Source organism: Spea bombifrons, chromosome 6 (assembly GCF_027358695.1).
Source record: "Spea bombifrons isolate aSpeBom1 chromosome 6, aSpeBom1.2.pri, whole genome shotgun sequence".
Lineage (NCBI taxonomy): Eukaryota > Metazoa > Chordata > Amphibia > Anura > Pelobatidae > Spea > Spea bombifrons.
This window is the reverse complement of record NC_071092.1, coordinates 18292329-18318628: the sequence shown is the minus strand read 5'-3', so window position 1 is coordinate 18318628 and position 26300 is coordinate 18292329. Positions and strand designations below refer to the sequence as shown.

The following is a 26300-nucleotide window of genomic DNA, read 5'->3' as shown; positions in this document are numbered from 1 at the left end:
GTTTGCAGATGTACTGGTCCTGGTTCCCGTCCCACAGCTGGGGCAAGGTCGAGGGGTTTATTCTCCGGTCTTCCTGGTTCCCAAAGTGCCAGGGGAATTCCGTCTGATTTATAGGTTTACGCTTCCTGAACACTCACCTCCAGTATGTCCGGTTCAAGATGGAAACCATTATATCCGCTCTAGACTCCTTCATGTTCCGATCCATCCGTCTCATGGGCAATTTCTGCGCGTTGCCGTTCCTCTGGGTTCAAGTATCCAGCATTTCCAGTTTCAGGCCCATCCGTTTGGTCTGTCGGCAGCCCCCAGATTCTTCACAAAACTCCTGGCAGTAGTGGCGACCTATTTCAGACGTCAAGGAATTTCAGTCATCCTTTACCTGGACGACTTATCCACGGGCTTATCCATGCTTGTTTGGCTCCTGTTCTACAGTCTCACCTTACCAGAGTGGTCAACACATGGCGGGAGCTTGGTTGGATTTTAAATTGGGACAAGTCCAGCACCATTCCCTCTCAACAGATTGGGGTTCTCTCTGCGCACGGAAGCTCCATAAGGATGTGCATGTCTCTGCTTGGCAAGATGGCCTCCACAAGGTATGCAGTTACTTGGGCCCTGGCCCACATGAGGACTCTTCAGAACTTTATCCTTAATCATCTAGAGCAGTGGCTTCCTAATGCCGCGACCCTTTAATACAGTTCCTCATGTTGTGGTGACCCCCAACCATAAAATTATATAATTGCCGTATTTGCCTGAATATAGGCCGTGCTTTTTTCCCCCACTTTAAATCTTTAAATTCTTTTCGGGTCTAGCGCCCCACACCCGGCACATGCAGTTCTGGGCGCCGGGCAGGCAGCAGGGTTAGGATACAGATCCCCCGCAGCGGTGCAGGGGAGGATTGTTAAAGCTTACCGCGCAGACGTTCACCGGCGAGCGTAAACGACCGGCACTGCAGGTGCATCCTACTCTCCGATGCGCTCAGACAGCCTCCCCTGCCAGCACTTACCACGGGGGGAGTGCTGGCATGGGAGGTTGTCTAAGCGCATCGTGCAGACGTTCACCGGCGATGTGCGTAAACAACCTCCGCTGCCGGCACGTCTGCTTGGTGTGCTTTAACAATCTCCCTTGCCGGGAATTCCCACGGGGGGAGTCCCGGCAAGGGAGATTGTTAAAGCACATCGTGCAGACGTGCCGGCAGTGGAGGTTGTTTACGCTTGCTGGTGAAGGTCTGCGCGGTAAGCTTTAACAATCCTCCTTACCAGTGCAGACTCCTGGAGTCCTGGGTGTCTTGCGGGGGGCATCTTTTCTACTTGTGCCGGCACCAGAAGTTGTATACCGTTCTGCGTAGAATAGATGTCCCCTGCCGGCCCCGCAAGACACCGGGGACTCTGGGAGTCTGCACTGGTAAGTCTAGGGGAGGGGGGCACATCTTGGGGGGGGGGGGTACAGGGTGGCAGCATATCTATTACACTTTAAATTACATTTTTTCCCTTTTAAAAAAGCACCTAACTTTTAAGGGGCGACCTATACTCCGGTGCGGCCTATACTCGAGCCAATACGGTATATATTGTGAAATGTGTTTTCCTATGGTCTTAGGCAACCCCTGTGAAAGGGTCGTTTGACCCCCAAAGGGGTCGCCACCCACAGGTTGAGAACGGCTGATCTAGAGGGAAACCCGTTCGCTCTGGACAGGCTCATCAGTATTCCCTCATGTCAGACCACCCCTTGCTTGGTGGCTCCAACTGGACACCCTAGCTGCAGGGAGATGTTGGTCCTTATCAGCCAAGGAGCTTCTCACCACCGACGCAAGGATCAGAGGATGGGGAGCCACATATCAAGACAGATTCGTTCAAGGTCTTTGGTCTCCAGCTGTGCAACTCCTTCCTTCCAACTGCCTGGAGTTGCTTGCGGTGGAAAGAGCCCTGCATCATTGGGACCTGCTGCTATTTGGCAAGAACATTCTGTTACTCTCAGACAACCAGGCAGTAGTAGCATATATCAACAAGCAAGAAGGTACAAGGAGCCCTCGTCTTCTGCGTATATCTGAGGATCTCCATCTGGGCAGAGGCCCATTTGATGACCCTGTCTGCAGTCCACCTCAAAGGGACCTGGAATACTCAGGCGGATTTCCTGAGCAGAATCCCTGTTCTGAGCGGCAAGTGGGCTCTGCATCCAGAGACAATTCTCAAGTTCCGGCCTTCTCCCTCGATACTCGGGATCGTCCCTTGGTGGTAGATGCCTTCGCCCAGACTTGGAATTTCCTTCTCGCCTACGTTTTTCCTCCCTTTTTCTCTGATTTCCAAGGTTCTGCAGAAGATCAAGAAAGACTGCGCCTCCTAATAGCTCCTGACTGGCCAAGGCACGTCTGCTATGCGGTCTTGATCACCCTCGGTTACTTGAGCCCCCTGCGGCTCCCTGCTTGGAGAGACCTTATTCATCAGGGTTAGTTTCTACACCCAAATCCTGCAATCTTCCAGCTGACTGCCTGGAGGTTGAATGTGAGATCCTGAGGGCAGTAGGAAGAAGGTTACCTCCCTCGGGTATAAGATCTGGAAGAAGTTTTGCAGTTGGTTTGGTTCCAGAGGAACTCTTCCTTCATCCTGTACCCCAGGATCGATTCTAGAGTTTTTACAAGAGTGATTTGACCGTGGTCTTCAACCATCTACTGTCAAGGTACAGATTGCTGCCAGTAGTGCCTTACGTGGATTCGATCTCGTCTTGCTTCCGGTCGTCAGACGTTTTCCCCAAAGTCATCGTCCCTGGGACCTTAATCTCGCCTTTTGTAGACTTAAGTTGCTGCCGTTTGAGCCTCTTCAGTCTGTTTCTCTACATTTGTCTCTGAAGACTACCTTTTTGGGGGCCATTACTTCTGCTAGACATTTGGCGAACTTCAGGCTCTGTCTACGAAAGAACTGTTTGTGTTTCTTCCCAGATAAGGTTGTGCGCTCTCCCGGAATCTATGCCCAAGGTACATTCGGCCTTCCACAAGAACCAGATCATCGTGTTGCCTACCATTTTTCCATCTCCCTGATCAGCAGAGGAAAAGGCTATACTCTAGATGCCTCACCATTTATTTGGAACGGACTCTGCCCCTGTGTAAGTCCTCTTGCTTGTTTGTGGCCTCATCCGCCTCCATCGAGGTTTCAACACTTCCAAGCGCCCTATTGCTAAGTGGGTTGTGTCTGCCATCAGCCTGGCATACTCTGCAGCCGGCCAGTCTTCACCTGCTGGGAACCGGCTACTTGGGGGACTCTCCATACCTTTGTCCAGCATTACAGACTCGATAAGATGGTGCAGGAAGACTTTTTTTGGCCATAAGGTCCTTGAGGCTGGTTGTCCTTGATCCTTAGTGTCACCAGTCATCGGCAGGGAGAAGAAGCTCTTGGTATGTAGAACTTACTGTTTTTTGACCATTGTATTCCTTTTGCCCAATCTTGAAACTCAAAATTGAGATTTGTCTTGTTCCCATTTTAACCAAGACTTGTCTTTTTGATGGTCAGATGAGGGACAGTAATTTAACTGTTTTTGATAAAAGAAGTCTATCGTTAAAGTTGTTTAAGAGATCTCAGATTTCTTAAACTATTAAGAATATCCCCCCCCCTTCAAGAAATTATTTCTTTACATAACAGAAGACTTCATCTGGCTAGATGCTATGCTAGGGCAATGGGAAGTAAGATTTTTATTTTATTTCAATTTTTTAAATTTGTGTGTGTGTATGTATGTATGTGTGTGTGTGTGTATGTATGTATGTATGTATATATATATATATATATATATATATATATATATATATATATATATATATATATATATATATATATATATATATATATATATATATATATATATATATAAAAAAAAAATATTTTATATATTTATTTATTTTTTCTTTTTTTTTTCTTTACACAGAAATGGTTACCTCCTGAACATGCCAGTGATGTCACAATGACATCACAGCTCACATTATAAATTTTTTTTTTTTTAGTGTTTATATTTTAATGATTTATTTAATATTTTTTAAATGAATTAACTTTTTTTTTTCTCACTCCCCTCCCCACAATCCCCCTGCACCAATCACACTGTGATCTCTATGCAGGTCCTCACAGACCTGCCTCTGATGACCTTCCGGGTTACGTCAGCAGTGAAGGCTTTAATGCCGGAAGCTGTTACAGCAGATCGGATAGCAGAAAGCCGGCAATGCCGGCTTCTGCTGTCAGTCAAACAACAGCCTGGTCTCCCGTGCAGCGGCAGGGATGTGTCCCTGACGCTGCGCGAAGGGCTGGACGTACTAGGACGTCCATAGGGGTTTCTTAATACGCGTTTTTTGAACGTCCCGGTACGTCTAGGGGATTGAAGGAGTTAGAGATCCTTCTTGTGTTATCAGAGGCATTACATCCTTCTACAAAGCCACATTGATTTTCATGTATTCGTTCGGGTATAAGTTTTTAATCTCTTAGTTATGATACTAGAATAGGCTTTAATACCTAGGTTTAATAAAGAGAGAGGTCTAAAATTTAGATATTTGGGAAGGGTCTTTACCCGGTTTTAGAATTGGAATGATTTGAGCCTGGAACATCTCTTTTGGAAATGGGTTATTTTATTAAAAATCCTTAATGGGGATACTATATCCTCAAATTGTAAATAAAAATTTGCTGAATAGCCATCTGGTTCTGATTTTAAGATTCCTAATTGTTTACTTAAATTCAGACAAAGAAAAAGGTTAATTTAGCTCTGATTATTTTCTGAAAGTTTATGGAGATTGTTTATTTAAAAATGTAGAGGATTTTGTACCTTTTTTAAATTATATAATTACTATAACACTATCTGTTTTTGGGTCTAGCAAGGTTTTTTTTTCCTTTCTTCAGTCTTTTTTTTTTTTTTTTTTTTTTTTTTTTTTTTTCTCTCTCCCCATACTCCAAAGTTCATTGGGTTTTTCACTTTTTATATTGTGGAAGGGGGGGGGATCCAGAAGGCAAAAAAGGGGTGGGGGGGTAGGGAACACGGTTAAAGGAATTGGTACAATGTTGCCAAGAGAACGTGGTCAATAAAGCACAGTGTACAAAAGATACGTACATGATGCATATAGATGCAAAGTGTACAGGCGAACGTGCTCTAGCAAGGCGTATAGACAGAGAACAACGGTCACCCCATACAGTACAATGCCCGAGGCAGTTACGGGGTGTGTTTACCGACAAATAAAAGCCGGTGCAACCAGGTAGCGGTGTAGGCCTCCCTCTGTCTTATAGAGGTAGCAGAGAGATCCTCAATCACCCTAATGTCCTCCACCTTAGACATCCAGGCCTGCAGCCTTGGAGGATGAACAGACTCCCAGCGAGGGGCAGGCCCACCAAATGTGAATCATGGTACCGACGTCGCTACAGCACCTCCAGCAGCAGGCGGAGACGGTCGGGAACATGACATGTAATTTTTCCGGTGTGCGGTACCAGAGGGACAGAATCTTATAATTTGTCTCTTGTGGCTTAGTGGCCCTAGAACTCTGGTGGGTGAGGGTAAAGATCTTAGTCCAGTCCGCATCAGAAAGTCGTACATTGCAGAATGAGGGGGTGAGTGAGATAACCTAGACAGTAACATTGAGTATAGCATGGAGATGGCCCCAGCTGGTGGGCGCTTCTGAGTGCACAAAATCTCGAAGGCCGTAAGTCCCCTGTACAAGCACTGCTGGTTAGGAAGGGAGGATGCGTAGTGTGACAGTTGGTGGTAAGTGAAACGGTCTAACCAGGACAGTGTCCCATGTGTGTGGAAAGCTGTAAAGGGCAGGATACCCCGCTCCCCCTAGAACTGTATGTAGGCGAACAGGCGCCAAGACCCCCATGAACGCCAGCCTCCCTCGGGCCTGCCCCGGCGCAAAGTCCAGGTTCCCCCAGAGGGATAACATAGGCGAGGGTGACATGGAGAGCCGAGGACCCACGCACCTCCTCGACCGCCAAAGTAGCAGAAATCAAGAGATACTGAAAAAGAAAAACTTTGAGAAAATAATCCAGAGCAGACAAATAGCCATCATCTGAATACACAAATGGAAAAAACAATGAAATAAAGAACATATCAATAGAAAACGTAATAACAGTCAGTATCAAAAATCGGTGTATTACACATAAATACTGACGGGAGGGAAAACAAACGACACCCTAGTTGAGGAAAGAAAAAATACGAGAATATGAAAACTGTCAGGGCGGGAATAATGGCCACCTCTGTGTCTTTATAAATCATGATTTTACGTCATACTTTAGTAATGGTAATTTATAAAGACACGGAGGCTCCCATTATGCTAGTTTAAAGCTGATCAATGACCGTAGAAGAAAAATGTGTCATAGGTTTGAAATAAAACTCCCTAAACATAGACTCCCTGGACCAACCCGTCGTCTTAAGGAGATCTTCCAACCTACATCCCAAAGATGTAACTTTAGACGCCATGGCCCCTCTAGTACCCGCAGACCCTAACAACCATTTGACCCAACGAGACAAAGTTTTGGTCGTAACTGGTAAATAAGGCCTGCGAACAGACAACAGATCAGGACGTGAGACATCCCTGAAAGGAGCTGTCCGTTCCTCGTAAGCTTTGCGACATGACACAGGACATAAATGAAGTGGGGGAGGAAATGAAGGATAAAACTCTGAGGTAACAGACGTTTTAGTACGTCTGTTAATGTCAAACCTTACACCTTCCAGAGTGAAAGATCTAGATGAGATATCCAATGCCTGAACATCAGACACACGCTTACGTGATATAAGACAAAACAGCATGACCGATTTGGCGGATAACTGCTGAAGAGACAAAAAGGCATTACCAGGCCATGCAAGCAAAACTTGAAGGACGGCACTAAGATCCCGTAAGCCCCAGTATCGAGGGCGAGACAACTTCATGCCCTTCAGTAAACGGCATACAACCGTCTGCTTCCCTACTGGCACACCAGCAATGCCTACATGCCCAGCAGAAATAGCAGACCTGTACACGTTAATCATGCGGTATGTCATCATCAAATAATTTGGTTAGACAACATAATATCAGCATTGAAGCAGCTGAAACGGGATCCACATGTTGTTCCATGCACCAATGTTCCCACATGTCCCAGGCATGACTGTAAACTCACCTAGTTCCTGGTGCCCAAGCTCCTGCCAAGAGATCCTGAGTCGGTCTCGAAACTTCCTGGATACACCAGGGTCCCCAGAAACCTTCCACACCAACAGGGGCAGTAAACCCTGGTGAAGTAGCGGATGAGGGCACCCCTCTTAACTCCACCACCAAGGCCAGGCTGGAGGGGAGTAATCGTGGAACATCCACTACCATCTCCAACAGTGTCGGAAACCATGGTTGAGTGACCCATACCTGGGCAATAAACACCAGCAGGGTGTTGCATCTTTTGGAAAGACCAATCCTGTAGGAACTTGTCGGATGCTAGGGCTTCTGGATCTGGTCTCCAGCTGAAAAACCTGGGAAGCTGGGTGTTAAGCCGTGAAGCGAACAGATCTATTTCCAGTGGGCCCCAAAGATCCGAGATTCGGGTGGATTACCGATTGGAGTAAGCGCCAATCGCCGGAATCCCGGAGATGACGTGAATTGCAATCGGCGACGTAGTTGTTCATACCCAGCATATGCTCAGCTTGAACTGCTATGTTGTGAGCCAGGCAGAACTACCAAAACTCTGTGGCCAGACCGGAAAGTTCCTGTAACATCGTGCCCCCTAGATGATTTGTATATCCGACCGCTGACACGTCGTCCAGTCAGAGGTGCACGGAGCAGCTTTATGAATCCCTCAAGAAACTTAGAATGGCGAATGAGCCTGCTAATAGTTCCAGGCAATTTATAAGGAGGAGTTTTTCCTTCAGCGACCACTCTGTGAAATGCCTTTTAAACCCCTTAATGCCACTCTGCCTCCAGAAATGCATTTTAACCCTCTATATGCCACTCAGCCTCCTGAAATGCCTTATACCTCCCTAAATACCACGCTGCCCCATATGCCTTTTAACCCCCTAAACGCCAGAGTGGCATATAGGGGTAAAAGGCAATTCTGGAGGCAAAGTGGCACATAGGGGGTCAGAAGGCATATCATGGGGCACAGTGGCATATAGGGGGTATAAGGCATTTCTTGGGCAGAGTGGCAAGCCAGGGGGCAGATGTGCATAGCTAGGGGGGCAGGTTGAAAAAAAGAAAAGGAAATAAAAACAATATTTTTCTCAATCATAGCTTTTATCAAAAAAAAATAGTTCACATAGTTTACATGAATAGGTTTTACTAGTAAATGTTTTTTTCTATAGGGTCGTTTTATATTCAGGCTTTTTCTTTTTTTCATAAATTAATATTCAGATTTTGGTGGGTCGTTTTATAATCGAGCAAATACAGTGTTTTTGATGTGATGTCACTTATTCATTCTCAATCTATGGATTATATTGGTTTGTAATACTGATTGATGTCGTAATGCACATTACTACTGTTATTTCAAATAACACTTTCCCGATTAATAAAGAAATTAAAAAAAAAAAAAGTGTGTGTGTGTGTATATATAATGTATGTGTGTGTGTATATATATATATGTCTATACAAAACCCATGCGGGAACCTCTATGTCCTTGTTGAGTTTGAGGGTTTTCAGTGGTGTTCTAAATGCATGGAAAGTTCCAGGAGTTCTCCAATTTTTCAAAAACAGTCCATTTTATCCCCTCTTGGGATGTTCCGCCTCACCAGTGTTAGGGAGAGACACCCCAGGCCTAGCCCTTAGTATCACACACATATAAAACTACATCTTAACATTTGTTAAGATTGACAGATCCCAATCAAGATGACCCAAACACAGCACAGAAGACTGTCACCCTAAATTCCATACCGTAGGGGAGTTACCGCTTATGGTCACAGAGGCTGAACCTGAATGAATTTATGGCAAAGTGTTGGTCAGTCTGTGTGGCTTAAGAGGGCGAGCTGTTGGCTGTAAAACGCATCTGGCTATGTTAACCTTTCCAGTGCCAAACCCCTGCATTAGCCCAACATAGGCTCTGCATAACACATTTTATTCTGGACTTTCTTTCTTTGAACATGCTAAATGATGATTTATATGCTGTAGCAGTAACACTACTGATGGTGTGCTTCTCTATCTAGATTTTGGTCTAGTTTCTGATGTTTTCATATAGTCATGTGATAGGGTATGAGTGGACAACTTATTACTTTGAAGTGTCATTTAAAGTCTATATTTATATTTGCATCCATTACTGATTGTGGTATTATTTATTTTTTAGATGGATAAAATTCTAAAAGTCATTTCTCGTGACCGCAAAACTTTTCTTTTCTCTGCAACAATGACAAAAAAGGTTAGTAACAGCTAATTTGTGGTCCTCAAATATATAATATGGGTTTCTTTTCCCAAATGGTCTTAAATGCACAAACACATTTTTGTTATTTAAAAATTCTATTCTATTCTTCTATTTATAAAGATGCTATGTAATTGAAGATTATGCTATCTTTTAGTATACCTAAAATCTTAATTTTAATGGCAGGAGGTGAATATTTTGATTTCTTTTTACTAACTCCAAACGGCAGCAAATAAACCAATCCCAAAACAGTGCTAGTCTATATAGGCTCCTGCACTCCCAACCACTTCCTATTTCTTTGAAACAAACACAAAATAAACGGGAACAGAAAAACAAAGTCCAATCACAAAGAAGACTAAAGAACTGAAAAGTAATTCAAAACATCTGAATAGTGCACTTGCTCCCGGCCTTTGTAAACATCAACTCTCTGAGCACGAAGACTACAGCCAGGAACGATTATGCTGAAAAACGAAACAAACCCTGAAAGGCATCTAAGGGAAAAAGCGTGTGTGTAATAAACAAGTAAAATAGTATTTAAATCAATTCTCATACGCCCAGGGGAAAGTGACAAACAGCATAAAACCGAAACACAATAAAATATATAACCATATGAGAAACAAATATGTAAACAAATCTACAGCAAAAACAAAATTCAACAACCGGAGGAAAACGCGAGGTAAGGGAGAGAAAATATTCGCCTTCTGTCATTATAAGTACACTAAAGCTAGCATTAATATTCAATTTTATGACATGACAGGAGGCTTAATATTTTGCTGTTAACACTCATAAATAAATACAAAAGATGCGTGGTCCCCCGGACAAGAATAAACCATACGACCTGCTGGTCCTGAAGCATGAGGAAAACTGAATGGAGGACGATCACACTCCCACCAGACGGGCCAATTGTCGAAGGGGAATCTGATCCCGGCTCAAGGTTGGCCTCGGCTCCTTCTGAATTGATGTGATCTTCGTCTGTGGTAGACGAAGGGTGCATTGCGTGGAGTCTCTCTAAACCCAAAAACTGGACCACACGAGCGGGCCTTTACGCCAACTTGTCGCAATTGACCACGAAGCCCAAGGATTCCAATAACCGCACTGCATATCTCGTTTGTAAGCGCAGCCTTGGGAGCTCCTTCGCAAAATAAAAAGCATATTGTCCAGGTACACTATACATCTGTATTATCTTCCTCTCATATGTGCTATCACTGGCTTCAGCAGTTTGATGAAGCACCACAGCGTGGAACTTACGGTCAGCCCTTCCAATGAAATCTGAGAAACCAGCGACATTCCTGGGCTATTGGAACTGACAGATAAGTGTCTTTCAAGTCTAGCTTCATGAACTTTGTAGGCAATCCCATAGCAGGTGGATACCCTCAATAAGTGTCTGTACACCACAAACCCATTCAGCTGACGCAAATTGATGACCGGTCCTAACTCCCCAGACTTCTTGCGGAGCCCACTGGACTGCGTCCTCGTCAAACAGGCTTTGAATTTCGGCATCTATAAGACGGTCTGCTTATACTACCATCGGTTGGGTTCTCGTCCTCTGTACTGGCTCTGTAATATCTGTCACATAACCTTGAACAGTCTGCAGGACCCAAGCATCCACGGTAAGGTTGGCCCATGCCTGAGAGAAAAAAAGCAAGCCTTCCAGCGGTAAAACGAGGGAGACCTACCTGTATTATATAGTGACCTTCCGCGCCCATGGACTCTAGAGGAAGACGAAACGTGACGAAGCGCGACCTTATAACGCGGATCCACGTATTGTAACTTGTGGGAAGAAATTCTGGGACTGTTATCTGGGCCCTGAGGGCCAGAAACTGCTGGCGACATGACCCATCTGTCGTCCAACCCTGACGTGCCTCTGAAGTTCTGTTTAAGAAAGGCTCCCCAAACAAAGCCCCGTCGGCTTCGTTTGTATATTATAAACCATGTTTTTTTGTTTCAGTTTTTTTTGTGTTAAACATTTTTATTAAAAATAAGTAACACGCCAAAATTGGGCATAAAATGCAATAAATATATATGTGTGTGTGTGTGTGTGTATATATCATGATTAACAGCAATCACACTCCTATCATGGCCAGGCATACATAGATTCTAGCATGTACTGGCTGACTTTGCATGATAGGAGTGTGATTGCTGCTAACAATCATATAAGTAATATTGTTATTGAAATCACTTATCATGCTCAGGTTCTAGCATGTACTGGTTGACTGGGCACGATAGCAGTGTGATTGCTTTTAACAATTTATATATAATTACTGCATTTTTTTGTCCCATTTTGATGTTACTCACTTTTAATAAAAGTGTTTTTTTGTTGTTGTCATGTTCGGTTTCGGTCCAGAATTTTCATTTCGGTGCATCTTATATATATATATCTTATAATAACACTAAGATCCAGTTCCCCCGTAGTGGTGCAGGGGACCCGGATCCTCCTCTCTGACAGCTTGCCGAGGGGGGGGGCAGAGTGGCATATAGGAGGTATAAGGCATATTCGGGGGCAGAATGGTATATGAGGGGTATAAGGCATATTCGGGGGCAGAGTGGTATATGAGGGGTATAAGGCATATTCGGAGGCAGAGTGGCATATCTGGGGTATAAGGCATATCAGAGGGCACTGGCATATGGGGGATATAAGGCTTATCAGGGGGGGCTTAAGACATAGAGGGGATATATAAGGCATATCTGGGAGGCAGTGTGGCAAGCCTGGGCTCAAATGTGCATAACGGGGGGGGGGTCAGATTGGGGAAATAAAAACAAGAAATGCATTTTTCTCCCTTTTTTTAAATTATTTTAATTAAATTAAAAATTTACATTTTTTTTTAATCTGATTAATCGATGAATCAAAAAAAAAGTCCAACTAAACGATTATGAAAATAATCGTTGGTTGCAACCCTAGTAGGTTTATTTGAATAGTGAGAGACAGAATGAGAAAAAAAAATCTAGTATAATACTCAGTGAAATAAGTACTTGACCCCTTTGCAAAACATGACTTAGTACTTGGTGGCAAAACCCTTGTTGCCAATCACAAATTCATAGGTTTCTTGTTGTTGGCCACCAGGTTTGTACACATCTCAGGAGGGGTTTTCTGCCATTCCTCTTTGCAGATCCTATCCAAGTCATCATTAAGGTTTTGAGGCTGACATCTGGCAACTCAAACCTTCAGCTCCTTCCGCAGGTTTTCAATGTGATTAAGGTCACTCCAGGCCCTTAATGTGCTTCTTCTTGAGCCACTCCTTTGTTGCTTTGGCCGTGTCTGAGGGAAGGAGGTTCTCACCCAAGATTTGGCCCCATCTATCGTCCCTTTGATGCGGTGAAGTTGTCCTGTCCCCTTAGCAGAAAAACATTATGCATAATAAAGCATAATGTTTCCACCTCCATGTTTTATGGTGGGGATGGTGTTCTTGGGGTCATAGGCAGCACTCCTCCTCCAAACACAACAACTTGAGTTGCTACAAAATAGCTCAATTTTGGTCTCATCTGATCACAACACTTGCACCCAGTTCTCCTCTGAATCATTCAGATTTTAATTGGCAAACTTCAGACGGGCCTGTACATGTGCTTTTTTTGAGCAGGGGGACCTTCCGGGGCGCTGCAGGATTTCAGTCCTTCACGGCATAGTGCGTTACCAATTGTTTTCTTGGTGACTATGGTCCCAGCTGCCTTGAGATCATTGACAAGATCCTCCCAAGTAGTTCTGGCTGATTACTCACCGTTCTCATGATCATCGAAACTCCATGAGGTGAGATCTTGCACGGAGCCCCAGACCGAGGGACATTGACAGTTATTTTGTTTCTTCCATTTGCGAATAATCGCACCAACTGTTCTCACCTTCTCACCAAGCTGCTTGGTGATGGTCTTGTAGCCCATTAAAGCTTTGTGTAGGTCTACAATCTTGTCCCTGAGTAAAATGCAAATCAAATTATAACTTATTTGAAACGCATTATTCTGGATTTTTTTTTTCAGAGTAGCGGCATATGTGGCCAATCCTGAAGCAATTTTAAATTTGACTAGGTGCACGCGCTTCCTCAGGGGAGAGCTCCAATGCATAGCTGAGGTATTGTTAAAATCCTTACCGTGTAGATGGACATGTAATCACATTGGCATAAAGAAATGCATAAAAAAAAGGTTGTCAGTCAAGAGAACCAAAGCCTTGAAACCTACAAGACCATGGAGACTTAATTGCAAATAGCCTCAGCAGAAAGGAAACTTAAAACACTGAAAGCACCTATAACAACCAGAGTGGTACCTAACCTTTAATAAAAAGAACAGGAGCATACCCGTCGCATAAAATACTTCCCCTGCTTGTCATGTTCTGAGAAGATCACACGAAAAAATTAGAATGTTGCGATCTTGAGATCCAAGATGGCCACCACACAGTACAGAAAAACTGCTAACAGAAGATGAAGGCCACACAAGCTGCAGAGGAACAGAACTGAAAACCGAAACCAACGCAGAGGACCCACAGAGAGCAAAGTAAGACTCCTACAGCATAAGCGAATGTGCGGATAAAACTAAAGTATCATAAGGCAGACTTGTAGAAAAATAAAGGAAAACATTGCAAATGGGCAAAACACACAAGATAAATACGGTGACCCCCCACCCTCGGGGAATGGCATTAAACTGCAATAAGACAGAAATATATATACGCCTATAACACAAATGTAAACGACAATATTAAAGACCGCAGGAGGCCAAAACTCTGACCTGTACCTGTCAGGAGCAGCAAAGAAAGAGGAAGTGCAGGAGCCCATATAGACTGTCACTGTTTTCAGTTTGCTGCTGTTTGGAGTTAAAGAGCGAGAAATCTAAATATGAAGCCTCCTGTCATGTGATAAAATTTAGAACGTGTCTAAAGTTACTAGACTTTCGGTCATTTTACAAAAACTGCACACCGGCAAGATTGCTGCTCCGGCCGTAAAGGGGAAATCAACCTCTTATCGACAAAATGACATCCGCGTAACAACCCTATGGGTGCATCCCATTAATTTTGCACTGTCAAAGGTGAGGATGAATGTTCTAAAACATTAATTTCAAATTTACTGTGGAACTTCACTTAACAAATGACACAGTCCTTGTGAATGAAATGCATCAAAACAAGCTTTTGCCCAGAGGCAGATTCATTTGGGGGTAATTACCCCAGGGCATCTGTTGTCAAGGGGCCACTAGCCTGCACTGCAGTGCATGCATACATTACTTGTGATGTGGGGGTGAGGGAGGTGAGGTGGGGGCCCACTTGGTATTTGAAGATATACAGACACTTGATAATGGGCATCATTGATGGCAGAGTTATCTCTGTAGTCAGTAGAGTAGAGACTACATGGCACTCTGTTAGGAAAAGAGTTAATGTAGGTCTCCCAGACATCAAAATAAGAGGTACTCTGCAGGTAGGAGCTGGAATCTGTGTTTATCACAGTCAGTGTGTGTATACAGACTACTCTATGTGTTGATGTGGTTTACCCCTGCATGAATGCATGTGATTATGCTTATTTACTCAGTCGGCCTGGGAATGAAAAGCAGCCCTGGAAATGAGCTCTTGTGCCCACACACCACACGCCTATCTGAGCCACGATATTTACCATGCGTATAGTTATAAATAATTTCTTGCTTAAAACTATATTAAATTGTTCCTTTACGGTAACAGAATACCACGTTATTATTAAAATTCCACATCATCAGTAAAAGTACATCAGTACATTAAAAAAAAAATCATCATGCACCTGAAGCCACAATTTAGTGCCACTTATCCTTTTTAATACCGTGTTTCCCCGATAGTAAGACACCCCCGATTGTAAGACGTATCGGGAGTTTCAGAGGGGTCGGCTAATGGAGGATGTTAAATAAAGTTGAAAAAAACCCCCGATGTTTTTATTTAAACCCTGTGCGGCCGCAGACCCCTAAGGCCGGCCCCTTAGAGCAGGGCCGACCTTTGGGGTGTGCGACCGCACAGGGCGCCACACTCCAGGGGGTGCCAACCTGCGGCACCCGGCACCCCTCCAGAGACGGACAGTAATGTCCGCCGCTGGAGGAGCAGGCTCGCAAGGGAGCGGTATCGGAGGTCTTTAACAGACCTCCGGCTCCCTTGAGTGATTTTAAGCCGGGTTCAACCCGGCTTAAGATCACTCAAGGGAGCCGGAGGTCTGTTAATGACCTCCGATACCGCTCCCTTGTGATCCCCGCGGCAACAGCTGTTGTGCGCCGGGGTTTCTTGTCAGATCCCGGCGCACAACACTGAAGCCGCGCCCACCGCTGTCCGTGCCCTCTGACCCGGCAGGAGACAAGAACTGAAGAAGAGGAGCGAAGAGGAGGAAAAGAAGCTGAAAGAAGAAAGGAAAGGTAGGAAAGCATTAAGTGAGAGTGGATTGGTGTATATGTGTGTGGATTTGTGTATACGTGTGGATTGGTGTATATGTTAATTTTATGGTTAAAAAAAAAATTGGACAATTTTTTCCCAATATAAGACATACCCCGAAAGTAAGACATAGTGGGGCTTTTAGGGATAAAAAGAAAGTAAGACACTGTCTTACTTTCGGGGAAACACGGTAAGATGTGCAGATCGAAGTACAGCAAATAACCCAGAACCTTTACTTTTCCTCTCACTGATTGTGACTACAAATTCAGGAGGGCATTTTATCTCTGGATAAGTAAATATTAAATACTGTATTTGCTCGATTATAAGACGAGTTTTTTTTCAGAGCACATGCTCTGAAAAATACCCCTCCTCTTATAACCGGGGTCGTCTTATAATCAGACCTCAAATAGGTCTGACTATGAGACTAAGATCCAGATTCCCCGCAGCGCTGCCTCCCCAAACTTACCGGTGCTTCTGACTCCCAGGTCATGTAGCCGGGCAGCGTGTAGACGTCTATGCGAATCGCTGCAGCCGGAAGGAGGTGCGGTTAACAGCGGGGGTTGTCTGCGTCCAATAACCACCGGTATTTTTTTTTTGTAATACTTTTCCCTGCTGTCCTCCGATGGGATGATCAGGGCGGGACGAAGAGCCGAGGCACTGCTGCCACTGGACCGCAGGATGTGTGCACGCCGGCCGCTTTAACTTAATTAGGCGCCGGCAGAGGTGTTTTACAGCTGCACGACGGCTGCTTTGAATTTCGCAGCCGCACGACAGCTGCTTTGGACTTAGCTGCCCCTTTGAATGTTTGTCTGCCGGCCCACCAGAAAATTTCCTGGTGGGCTATTTCGGCCCTGTATTTGGAGATTCTGGCTTTTGTTATGTTTATGCTGTGTTCGCTTAGCTGTAATTTTCTTCATTTTTTTTTTTTTTTTTTGTAACTTGCCCATACAAGTTATATCTACTTTGTGTGTAGATGTACACCGTATTTGCTCGATTATAAGACAACCCCCCAAAAATAGGCATTTCAGCAACCCCAACTGAGCTTAGGAAGCAATCTTTAATAGCTTCCTAAGCTCTGCTTAAGCAGCCATCTACTGCCATATTGAATATAGCGAATGTGACGCTTGTAAGACCCCTGTTAACGCTTTCTATCGTACTTAAGTCCAGGATCTGCCAGGCACGTCATCGGTCCTTAACTGTACGTTTGTTTTTTCTTGATGTGCCTGGCACAAGGACAGAAACGGCTTCCATGACAAATATTTATTAAAAATACACTACATCTGATGACATAATTGGTTATATGCACATATTCAGTTAGCTGAGTAAATGCATTGCTGTTGTCTGGGAACAAAACCTTGTCCTGCATCATGACCGGCATTCTGCATTATATATACAGTGGGGCAAAAAAGTATTTAGTCAGCCACCAATTGTGCAAGTTCTCCCACTTACAAAGATGAGAGAGGCCTGTCATTTTCACCGTAGGTACACTTCAACTATGAGAGACAGAATGAGACAACAAAGTCCATAAATCATTCTTATTTTTAAAGAATTTATTTGCAAATTATGGTAATAAGTATTTGGTCAATAACAAAAGTTCATATCAATACTTTGTTATATACCCTTTGTTGGCAATGACAGAGGTCATTTATTAAAAATACACTACATCTGATGACATAATTGGTTATATGCACATATTCAGTTAGCTGAGTAAATGCATTGCTGTTGTCTGGGAACAAAACCTTGTCCTGCATCATGACCGGCATTCTGCATTATATATACAGTGGGGCAAAAAAGTATTTAGTCAGCCACCAATTGTGCAAGTTCTCCCACTTACAAAGATGAGAGAGGCCTGTCATTTTCACCGTAGGTACACTTCAACTATGAGAGACAGAATGAGACAACAAAGTCCATAAATCATTCTTATTTTTAAAGAATTTATTTGCAAATTATGGTAATAAGTATTTGGTCAATAACAAAAGTTCATATCAATACTTTGTTATATACCCTTTGTTGGCAATGACAGAGGTCAAACGTTTTCTGTAAGTCTTCACAAGGTTTTCACACACTGTTGCTGGTATTTTGGACCATTCCTCTATGCAGATCTCCTCTGGAGCAGTGATGTTTTGGGGCTGTCGCTGGGCAACACAGACTTTCAACTCTCTCCAAAGGTTTTCTATGGGGTTGAGATCTGGAGACTGGCTAGGCTACTCCAGGACCTTGAAATGCTTCTTACGAAGCCACTCCTTCGTTGCCTGGGCGGTGTGTTTGGGATCATTGTCACGCTGAAAGACCCAGCCATGTTTCATCTTCAATGCCCTTGTTGATGGAAGGAGGTTTTCACTCAAAATCTCATGATACATGACCCCATTCATTCTTTCCTTTACACGGATCAGTCATCCTGGTCCCTTTGCAGAAAAACAGCCCCAAAGCATAATGTTTCCACCCCACGCTTCACTGTAGGTATGGTGTTCTTTGGATGCAACTCAGCATTCTTTCTCCTCCAAACACGACGAGTTGAGTTTCTACCAAAAAGTTCTACCTTGGTTTCATCTGACCATATGACATTCGCCCAATCCTCTTCTGGATCATCCATATGCTCTCTAGCAAACTTCAGACGGGCCTGGACATGTACTGGCTTAAGCAGGGGGACATGTCTGGCACTGCATGATTTGAGTCCCTGGCAGCGTAGTGTGTTACTGATGGTATCCTTTGTTACATTGGTCCCAGCTCTCTGCAGGTCATTCACTAGGCCCCCCGTGTGGTTCTGGGATTTTTGTTCACCGTTCTTGTGATCATTTTGACACCACGGGGTGAGATCTTGCGTGGAGCCCCAGATCGAGGGAGATTATCAGTGGTCCTGTATGACTTCCATTTTCGAATAATTGCTCCCACGGTTGATTTCTTCACACCAAGCTGCTTGCCTATTGCAGATTCAGTCTTCCCAGCCTGGTGCAGGTCTACAATTTTGTTTCTGGTGTCCTTCGACAGTTCTTTGGTCTTGGCCATAGTGGGGTTTGGAGTGTGACTGTTTGAGGTTGTGGACAGGTGTCTTTTACACTGATAACAAGTTCAAACAGGTGCCATTAATACAGGTAACGAGTGGAGGACAGAGGAGACTCTTAACCCCTTAAGGACAATAGGGGTTCTTACTCGTGGTATATTGTGGGACAATGGCTCTTTTAACGTTTTTCAGTGTTACTGTTTCTTCTTTCTCATTTCGTGCTCCCACACTTATTATATATTGTTTTTTTCAGGACAAACAGGGCTTTCTTTAGATACCATTAATTTTATCATATCTAATTTACTATATAAAAAAAAAGATAAAATATCGGGATTTTTTGTTAAAAAATTACTTTTTCTCACTTTTTAAACAAGAAACATTTACTCATCTGCAAAAACGAATGAAAAAACCTTCTAAATAGATTCTATTTGTCCTGAGTTTAGAAATACCCAATGTTTTGGGTTTTTTTGCTTTCTTTCTGCACGTTATGGGGCAATAAATACAGGTAGCGTTTTGCTGTTTCAAAACCTGTTTTTCCAGATCTGGTAATTCTTCCCCCCCGTGTGCCATTTCGGGTATCTTTGAAGCCGGCCAATGCAATTTACCTTATCAAATCATATATTTTTTAAAACTAGACACCCCAAGGTATTTGAGATGCTGGTATTTTAACCCTTTCCATGCACTAATTTTACGACCAGCCTTTGTGAAACTGTGTGGTAGTACATTTTTTTTGTATTTTTTTTCACACATGTTGTACTTCAGGTATAAATTTATCGCTCCTTGTATATGTCCGTGTCAAACACCCCAATATGAGCGCAGTGATACCCCACATGCATGGGTTTGTTGGGTTGATTGGGAGGTATAAGGCCGCCTTTGTGAGGTGTGTATTTTTATGCCATTTAGACATCTAATCCTACTGTCCCCATGTCCCATGTTTGGGACATCTTTGAACCCGGCCAATTCAATTTACCCCATCCTCTCATGATTTTTTAATACGAGACACCCTATGGGCATTTGTAATGCCAATATTTTAGCTCTTTCCATGCTGGAATTTTTGTAAAGATAAAGAATTTTAGGACTTGCTTATTAAAAAAAATTTTTTTTACTCTCATTAATCAGCTGGGCTCCATTGACCTTGCATTCTTGGATGCAGTACCTGCATTCAACCTGCAGGAGGAGCTCGAGAGTTCTCAAGAGGGTCTGGATAGACCCTCTGTGAACTAATTTTCTATTGTTAATGCCATCCTGTGAATGACAGCAACTTCATTTACAGGATGGCACTTGTGGTTGCTCTTCGGAGCAATCACAAGGCTATCGGGGTAGGGGGGTAGTGTTACTGACATGCCTCGATATCGAGGCATGTCAGCAACACAGTTTATGGTTTGGAAGCGATTCTGATCGCTTCCTAAGCTGTTATAGCCTGCCGCGATATTTGATGATTTTACCGAGGAATTTACCAATGAATTCATTAGAAATCCTACAATGGGATTTCCTGTATTCTTCCCCCCATTCTGTCTCTCATAGTTGAAGTGTACCTATGGTGAAAATTACAGGCCTCTCTCATCTTTGAAATTGCACAATTGGTGGCTGACTAAATACTTTTTTGCCCCACTGTATATATATTGTTTGTGTGTGTTGTGTAGGCCCTTGTAATTGAGTTCCCCAGGGGCCCTTTCCACCCCTGAGCTGCCCCTGCTTTTACAGTCTGAGTGACTGTTTTTCGCCGTTTTTTAGAGCAAGGACAATGCACTTCTGCCCAAATCAAACAATGTAATTAGCCATTCATTTGAAAAGGAAACAGGAGCACCTGCTTCAAGAAATATTCACGAGAAAAGTAGTTTTTTTTTTTCTGGTATTTTTATAAATTTGTTCTGTGTGTTGAGTAACGAAAATGTAGCTGATGGAAACTTCTTTTCTCTCTCTTCTTTAATCTTTTTCTTTTCAGGTACAAAAACTCCAACGAGCTGCTCTTAAGGATCCAGTAAAATGTGCTGTTTCTTCTAAATATCAAACGGTGGAAAAACTGCAACAGTTTTATGTTTTTATTCCATCCAAATTCAAGGTATTTTTTTCTCTACGTTTCCTAAGTAAGATGGACAGAATTTGAAGGAGCATAGATTGAGGAAAAAAATTGCACATCCCAGTATGCACCATACAATATGGGGTTATCAAAATTGGTTACATAGATTCTGAAAGTCCTAAACTATGAATGTGGAATATTACTTTAAATGTGTGTTTTTTTGTTTATGCTCACCAGGAAAAAATATTAAATGTGAAAAACGGTACAAGATTTTGAAATGGCCCTCATATTCCGGATGTGTGAGGCAACACATACAGTATCTCACAAGTGAGTACACCCCTCGCATTTTTGTAAATATTTTTTAATATATTTTTATGTGACAACACTGAAGAAATGACAGTCTGCTACAATGTAAAGTAATGAGTATATAGCCTGTATAGCGGTGTACATTTTCTGTCCCCTCAAAATAACTCAACATACAGCCATTAATGTCTAAACCTTGGAAACAAAAGTAAGTACACCCCTAAGTGGACATGTCTAAATTGGGCCCAAATTATCTATTTTGTGTGGCCACCATTATTTTCCAGCACTGCCTTAACTCTCTTGGGCATGGAGTTCGCCAAAGCTTCACAGGTTGCCACCTTCCTTTTGAGGATGCCCCACAGATGCTCAATAGGGTTTAGGTCTGGAGACATGCTTGGCCAGTCCATCACCTTTACCCTCAGCTTCTTTAGCAAGGTGGTGGTCGTCTTGGAGGTGTGTTTGGGGTCGTTATCATGTTGGAATACTGCCCTGCAGCCCAGTCTCCGAATGGAGGGGATATTCTTCAATATGTCACAGTACATGTTGGCACTCATTGTTCCTTCAATGAACTGTAGCTCCCCAGTGCCGACAGCACTCATGCAGGCCCAGACCATGACACTCCCACCACCATGCTTGACTGTAGGCAAGACACAATTGTCTTTATACTCCTCACCTGGTTGCCGACACACACGCTTGACACCACCTGAATCAAATAAGTTTATCTTGGTCTCATCGGACCACAGGACATGGTTCCAGTAATCCATGTCCTTAGTCTGCTTATCTTCAGCAAACTGTTTGGAGGCTTTCTTGTGCATCATCTTTAGATGAGGCTTCCTTCTGGGACGACAGCCATGCAGACCAATTTTATGCAGTGTGCGGCGTATGGTCTGAGCACTGACAGGCTGACCCACCCCCACCCCTTCAACCTCTGCAGCAATGCTGCCAGCACTCATACATCTATTTCCCAAAGACAGCCTCTAGATATGACGCTGAGCACGTGCACTCAACTTCATCGGTTGACCATGGCAAGGCCTGTTCTGAGTGGAACCTGTCCTGTGAAACCGCTGCATGGTCTTGGTGGGTGCTGCAGCTCAGTTTCGGGGTCTTGGCAAACTTCTTATAGCCTAGGCTATCTTTATGTAGAGCAGCAATTCTTCTCTTTTTCAGATCCTCAGAGTTTTTTGCCTTGAGGTGCCATGTTGAACTTCCAGTGACCAGTATGAGAGAGTGTGAGAACGAAAACACCAAATTTAACACACCTTCCTCCCATTTACACCTGAGTCCTTGTAACACTAACGAGTCAAATGACACCAGGGAGGGAAAATGGCTAATTGGGCCCATTTTGGACATTTCCACTTAGGGGTGTACTCACTTTTGTTGCCAAGGTTTAGACATTAATGGCTGTGTTATTATTTTGAGGGGACAGCAAATTTACACTGTTATAAAGGCTGTACACACTGCTTTATATTGTAGCAGAGTGTCGTTTCTTCAGTGTTACATGAAAAGATGCAATAAAATATTTACAAAAATGTGAGGGGTGTACGCACTTTGACTTGTGAAATACTGTAAGCCCTCATGATATATGATATGTAAATTATATACTTTGGGCTAATTCTTTCTAGCCTGTTTATAAAACATAATTGTGGCTTTTTAACCCCTTCGTGACAAAGGCTGATTTTATTTTTTGTATCCTTAGTGACAATGGCAGTTAAAATTTCTGCGGTGCTCGTGTTTAGCTGTAATTTTCTTCTTTCCCATTTGCTGAACCCACACAAGTGTTTTCGGGTGCCGTGCCCGGACCGTCAATTGTCTTTAAGGGGTTAAGTGTAAACATTTTGTGTGCCTGCACTGTATGTAATCAATGCTGGTGTTTTTCAATGAACAAATGATCACCAGGTCTTAAGGCTTTGAACATTTAAAGGTTTTTTTTTGGGGGGGGTTTAGTTGTGTTTTTTTTTCCTCCGTGTGTGAGGAGCAACATTCTTAACCCCTTCAATCCCCTATAGACGTACCGGGACGTCCAAAAAACGCCTATTAAGAAACCCCTATGGACGTCACGGTACGTCCAGGGATGTGTCCCTGACGCTGCATGGGAGGTCAGGCTGTCGTTTGACAGCCTGGACTCCCCACTGACAGCAGAAGCCGGCATTGCCGGCTTTCTGCTGTCCGATCTCCTGTAACAGCTTCCGATTGGGCGATTCCCTTCCGGGTTGCGTCACTGCTGACGTAACCCGGAAGTTCATCGGAGGTAGGAACCTGCATAGAGATCACAGTGTGATCGATGCGGGGGGGGGGGGGGAGTGAGAAACCATGTCTCTCACTCCCCCTCCCGTCCTGAAACAGAAAAGCTGGAAAAAAAAGTTAATTCATTTAAAAAATATTTAAAAAATCATTAAAATAATAATAAATAAAACTATAATGTGAGCTGTGATGTCATTGTGACATCACTGGCATGTTCAGGAGGTCCCTAGGAGGACCTCTAACCATTTCTGTGGTTTCTCATTCTAAATTTTCAGCTTATCATCCAACTATGGTATCAAAAGAAAGCTCTATCTCTCCTTGAAAAAACAATATATAGTTTACATGGGTACACTATTCACAGGAAAGGAGAATAATCGCTAAACCGACATACCGCAAAAATGGCAAAATTGCTCCAGGCTTTGAGGTACCAAAAACCCCTGGGATTGAAGGGGTTAAACATAAGTATCTCTTTACTTATTTACTTATTTGCCACTGTTTTGCATGCCAACGGTTACTTTTGTGTTTTTTTTTTTGTTTTTTTTTTTATATAAATACTATCATCTTCGTGACAATGGCTGATTTAATTTTTTGTACCCTTTGTAACAATGGCTGTTAACATTTCTGCGGTGCTTGTGTTTAGCTATAATTTTCCTTTTTCCTGTTTACTGAACCCACACAAGTTATTTCTTGTTTTTTTCAGGACAAGGGCTTTCTTTAAATGTCATTTTTTGATTCCATCATGTCATTTACTGTATTAAAAATGTATAAAATATGGTAAATTTAGAAAAATGACTTTTTCTGACATACTTGACAAATCTTTTACAAATCTATAAGTTAATGAAAAATCCTGCTAAATAGATTCTACTGTTAGATATACCCAATGTTTTTGTTTTCTGCTTTTTTTTTCTGCACATTATGGGGCAATAGGTACAAGTTTTAACTTTTTCCATGCAAGAATTTTGTGTGTATGTGTATTATACAATAGTTTTCTCACTAATCTACTTTTATTTTTAGGACAGTTACCTTGTGTATGTTTTAAATGAACTTGCAGGGAATTCATTCATGATCTTCTGCAGCACCTGTAACAACACTCAGCGTGTAGCCCTTCTACTCCGTAATTTGGGTTTCACGGCTATTTCTTTGCATGGGCAAATGAGCCAGGTTAGTTTTATATATTATTGGGTACTAGGACCGTACGGCACATAGTTGTGTAAATGTGTGAGCATATATACAAAAGTGTTAATTTTCTTAAGGCAAGGGTGGTAACCTTTATATTTTTTATGTGGTTTTCCAATCATAAAGTTAGGCATTTTGTAAAAAAAAAATCTCCAGAATTATTAAAGCTGTGTGTTGTTGGCCATGCTTGTTTCATCCTTGGACTAGTAATTCTAGTCACACAAAAAGTATATTTACATTAGAAATTAGATGGTAGCAAAATGGTAGCCAAAAATACTTCTATTATGTGCACCCTTAACAAGTCATTCTTGTTTTTAACAACTCATCGATGAATATACATAATCTATCTACCCGAAGCCGAGTTCAAAATGTCATTCCCTCCAGGATGCTAATAAACATTGAGCATGCTGTCTTACATCTGACACAGAGGATCAATTAGCTAGCAGTACACAATAATATCCATTTAGAAATATTACTCTGGTCATCCTACGACTGGATAATTTTCCCATGTCCTTGAAGTTAAGCCCAGAACAGGTGAAGTTACATGAGTGCATACCTAATATTCACTGGAAATGGGTGGGGTGAGAGTCGGAAGGGCACTGTATAATACATAATTGGCTCTGTGATACTTTGACCACCATCTTGCCTGTTTACTACACATCCTTTATTAACTAAGCACTTTGATCTACAGAACATTGGTGCTGTTGGTCCTGTATACTTTATAGTAAATGTGAAATATTTAATTAGGTTTTTGGATCTACCCTTAAAGTTTTAACTCTGTTCCTCTCCTTCCACAGAACAAGAGGCTTGGGGCACTAAATAAATTCAAGGCAAAATCCCGCACCATATTATTGGCGACAGATGTTGCAAGTCGTGGCCTTGATATACCACATGTAGATGTTGTTATAAACTTTGACATTCCCACCCACTCAAAGGTGAGCTAATCCTGCACAAGGCTTCTGTGTTACTACTTTTGAAACAATGTAAAGTAGTTTGTCGGGTGTGACGGAACCCTCCATCACTGAAGCCCCTGGAGAGGCCCAAGAGCCTCCTCCCTATTGACTATGGGCCCTGGCCTTGTAAAGAATTCTGTGTGTAGGTACAGGGGGCAGTTTCTACTGATTTTCCCCTGGTACAAGTTTAACCATATTTCCTAAATATTAGAGGCTTTGAGGATTGTGGAGCGCTGACATTGATTTGGAATTATTCCTGTACTTTGCCAACACAAACCATCCCCCCCCCCATTATATTCAAAAATTCATTTATGGCTGCATATAAACCCTGTGTGTGACTCTGAATAAACAGCTCTTGTACTGCACCCTGCATTAAGCTTCGGCTAGTGATTTGGGTGACTGGAGAGTTGGTGCTTTGGCGCGTGCCCGTATACAGTTCTTGTAAGAGCTAGGAAGCAGCTATTGACAGTCGGGGTACAGAGCGTCTCATCGCAGCGGGTACAAGTGTAGGATATGTAAAAATGAAACTGTAATGTATCAAAAGTTGGCAACTAATTGTTATGAATAGAGTAAATTCTGCATGAATGCAAGGATTTTATAAAATGTGCGTCATCTTTGTGTAACCAGTTTGAATATTTGCAAGAAAAATAAATGATTAAAAGTAGAATACTTAACATTGGCAGTGAGAGATAGTAGGCTGTAGGGGATATAGTGGGCATAATGGAACAAGACCTATAAGCAAATTAAAATGTAAATTGTGTGGTATATTGCCAATCTAATAAAAATATAAATATTTATTACAACATTAGAATATTGGAGAAAATGTTTGAGTTTTTTTTACTTCCAGGATTACATACACAGAGTAGGACGAACAGCTCGAGCTGGAAGGTCGGGGAAGGCAATCACTTTTGTCACTCAGTAAGTTTATTTTTAATTTTCTTGT

General features: G+C 42.8%; 1 protein-coding gene across 1 annotated transcript in view; it reads left to right on the top strand.

The window, feature by feature from the left end:
• Window positions 1-26300, top strand: part of DDX47 (DEAD-box helicase 47) — a 66090-nt gene that overhangs the window by 18030 nt on the left and 21760 nt on the right. The window contains exons 6-10 of the mRNA XM_053469069.1: window positions 9240-9311; window positions 20610-20726; window positions 24243-24389; window positions 25202-25339; window positions 26205-26275. Of these exons, the coding sequence (XP_053325044.1) occupies window positions 9240-9311; window positions 20610-20726; window positions 24243-24389; window positions 25202-25339; window positions 26205-26275 (545 nt within the window). The remainder of the gene's footprint in view (window positions 1-9239; window positions 9312-20609; window positions 20727-24242; window positions 24390-25201; window positions 25340-26204; window positions 26276-26300) is intronic.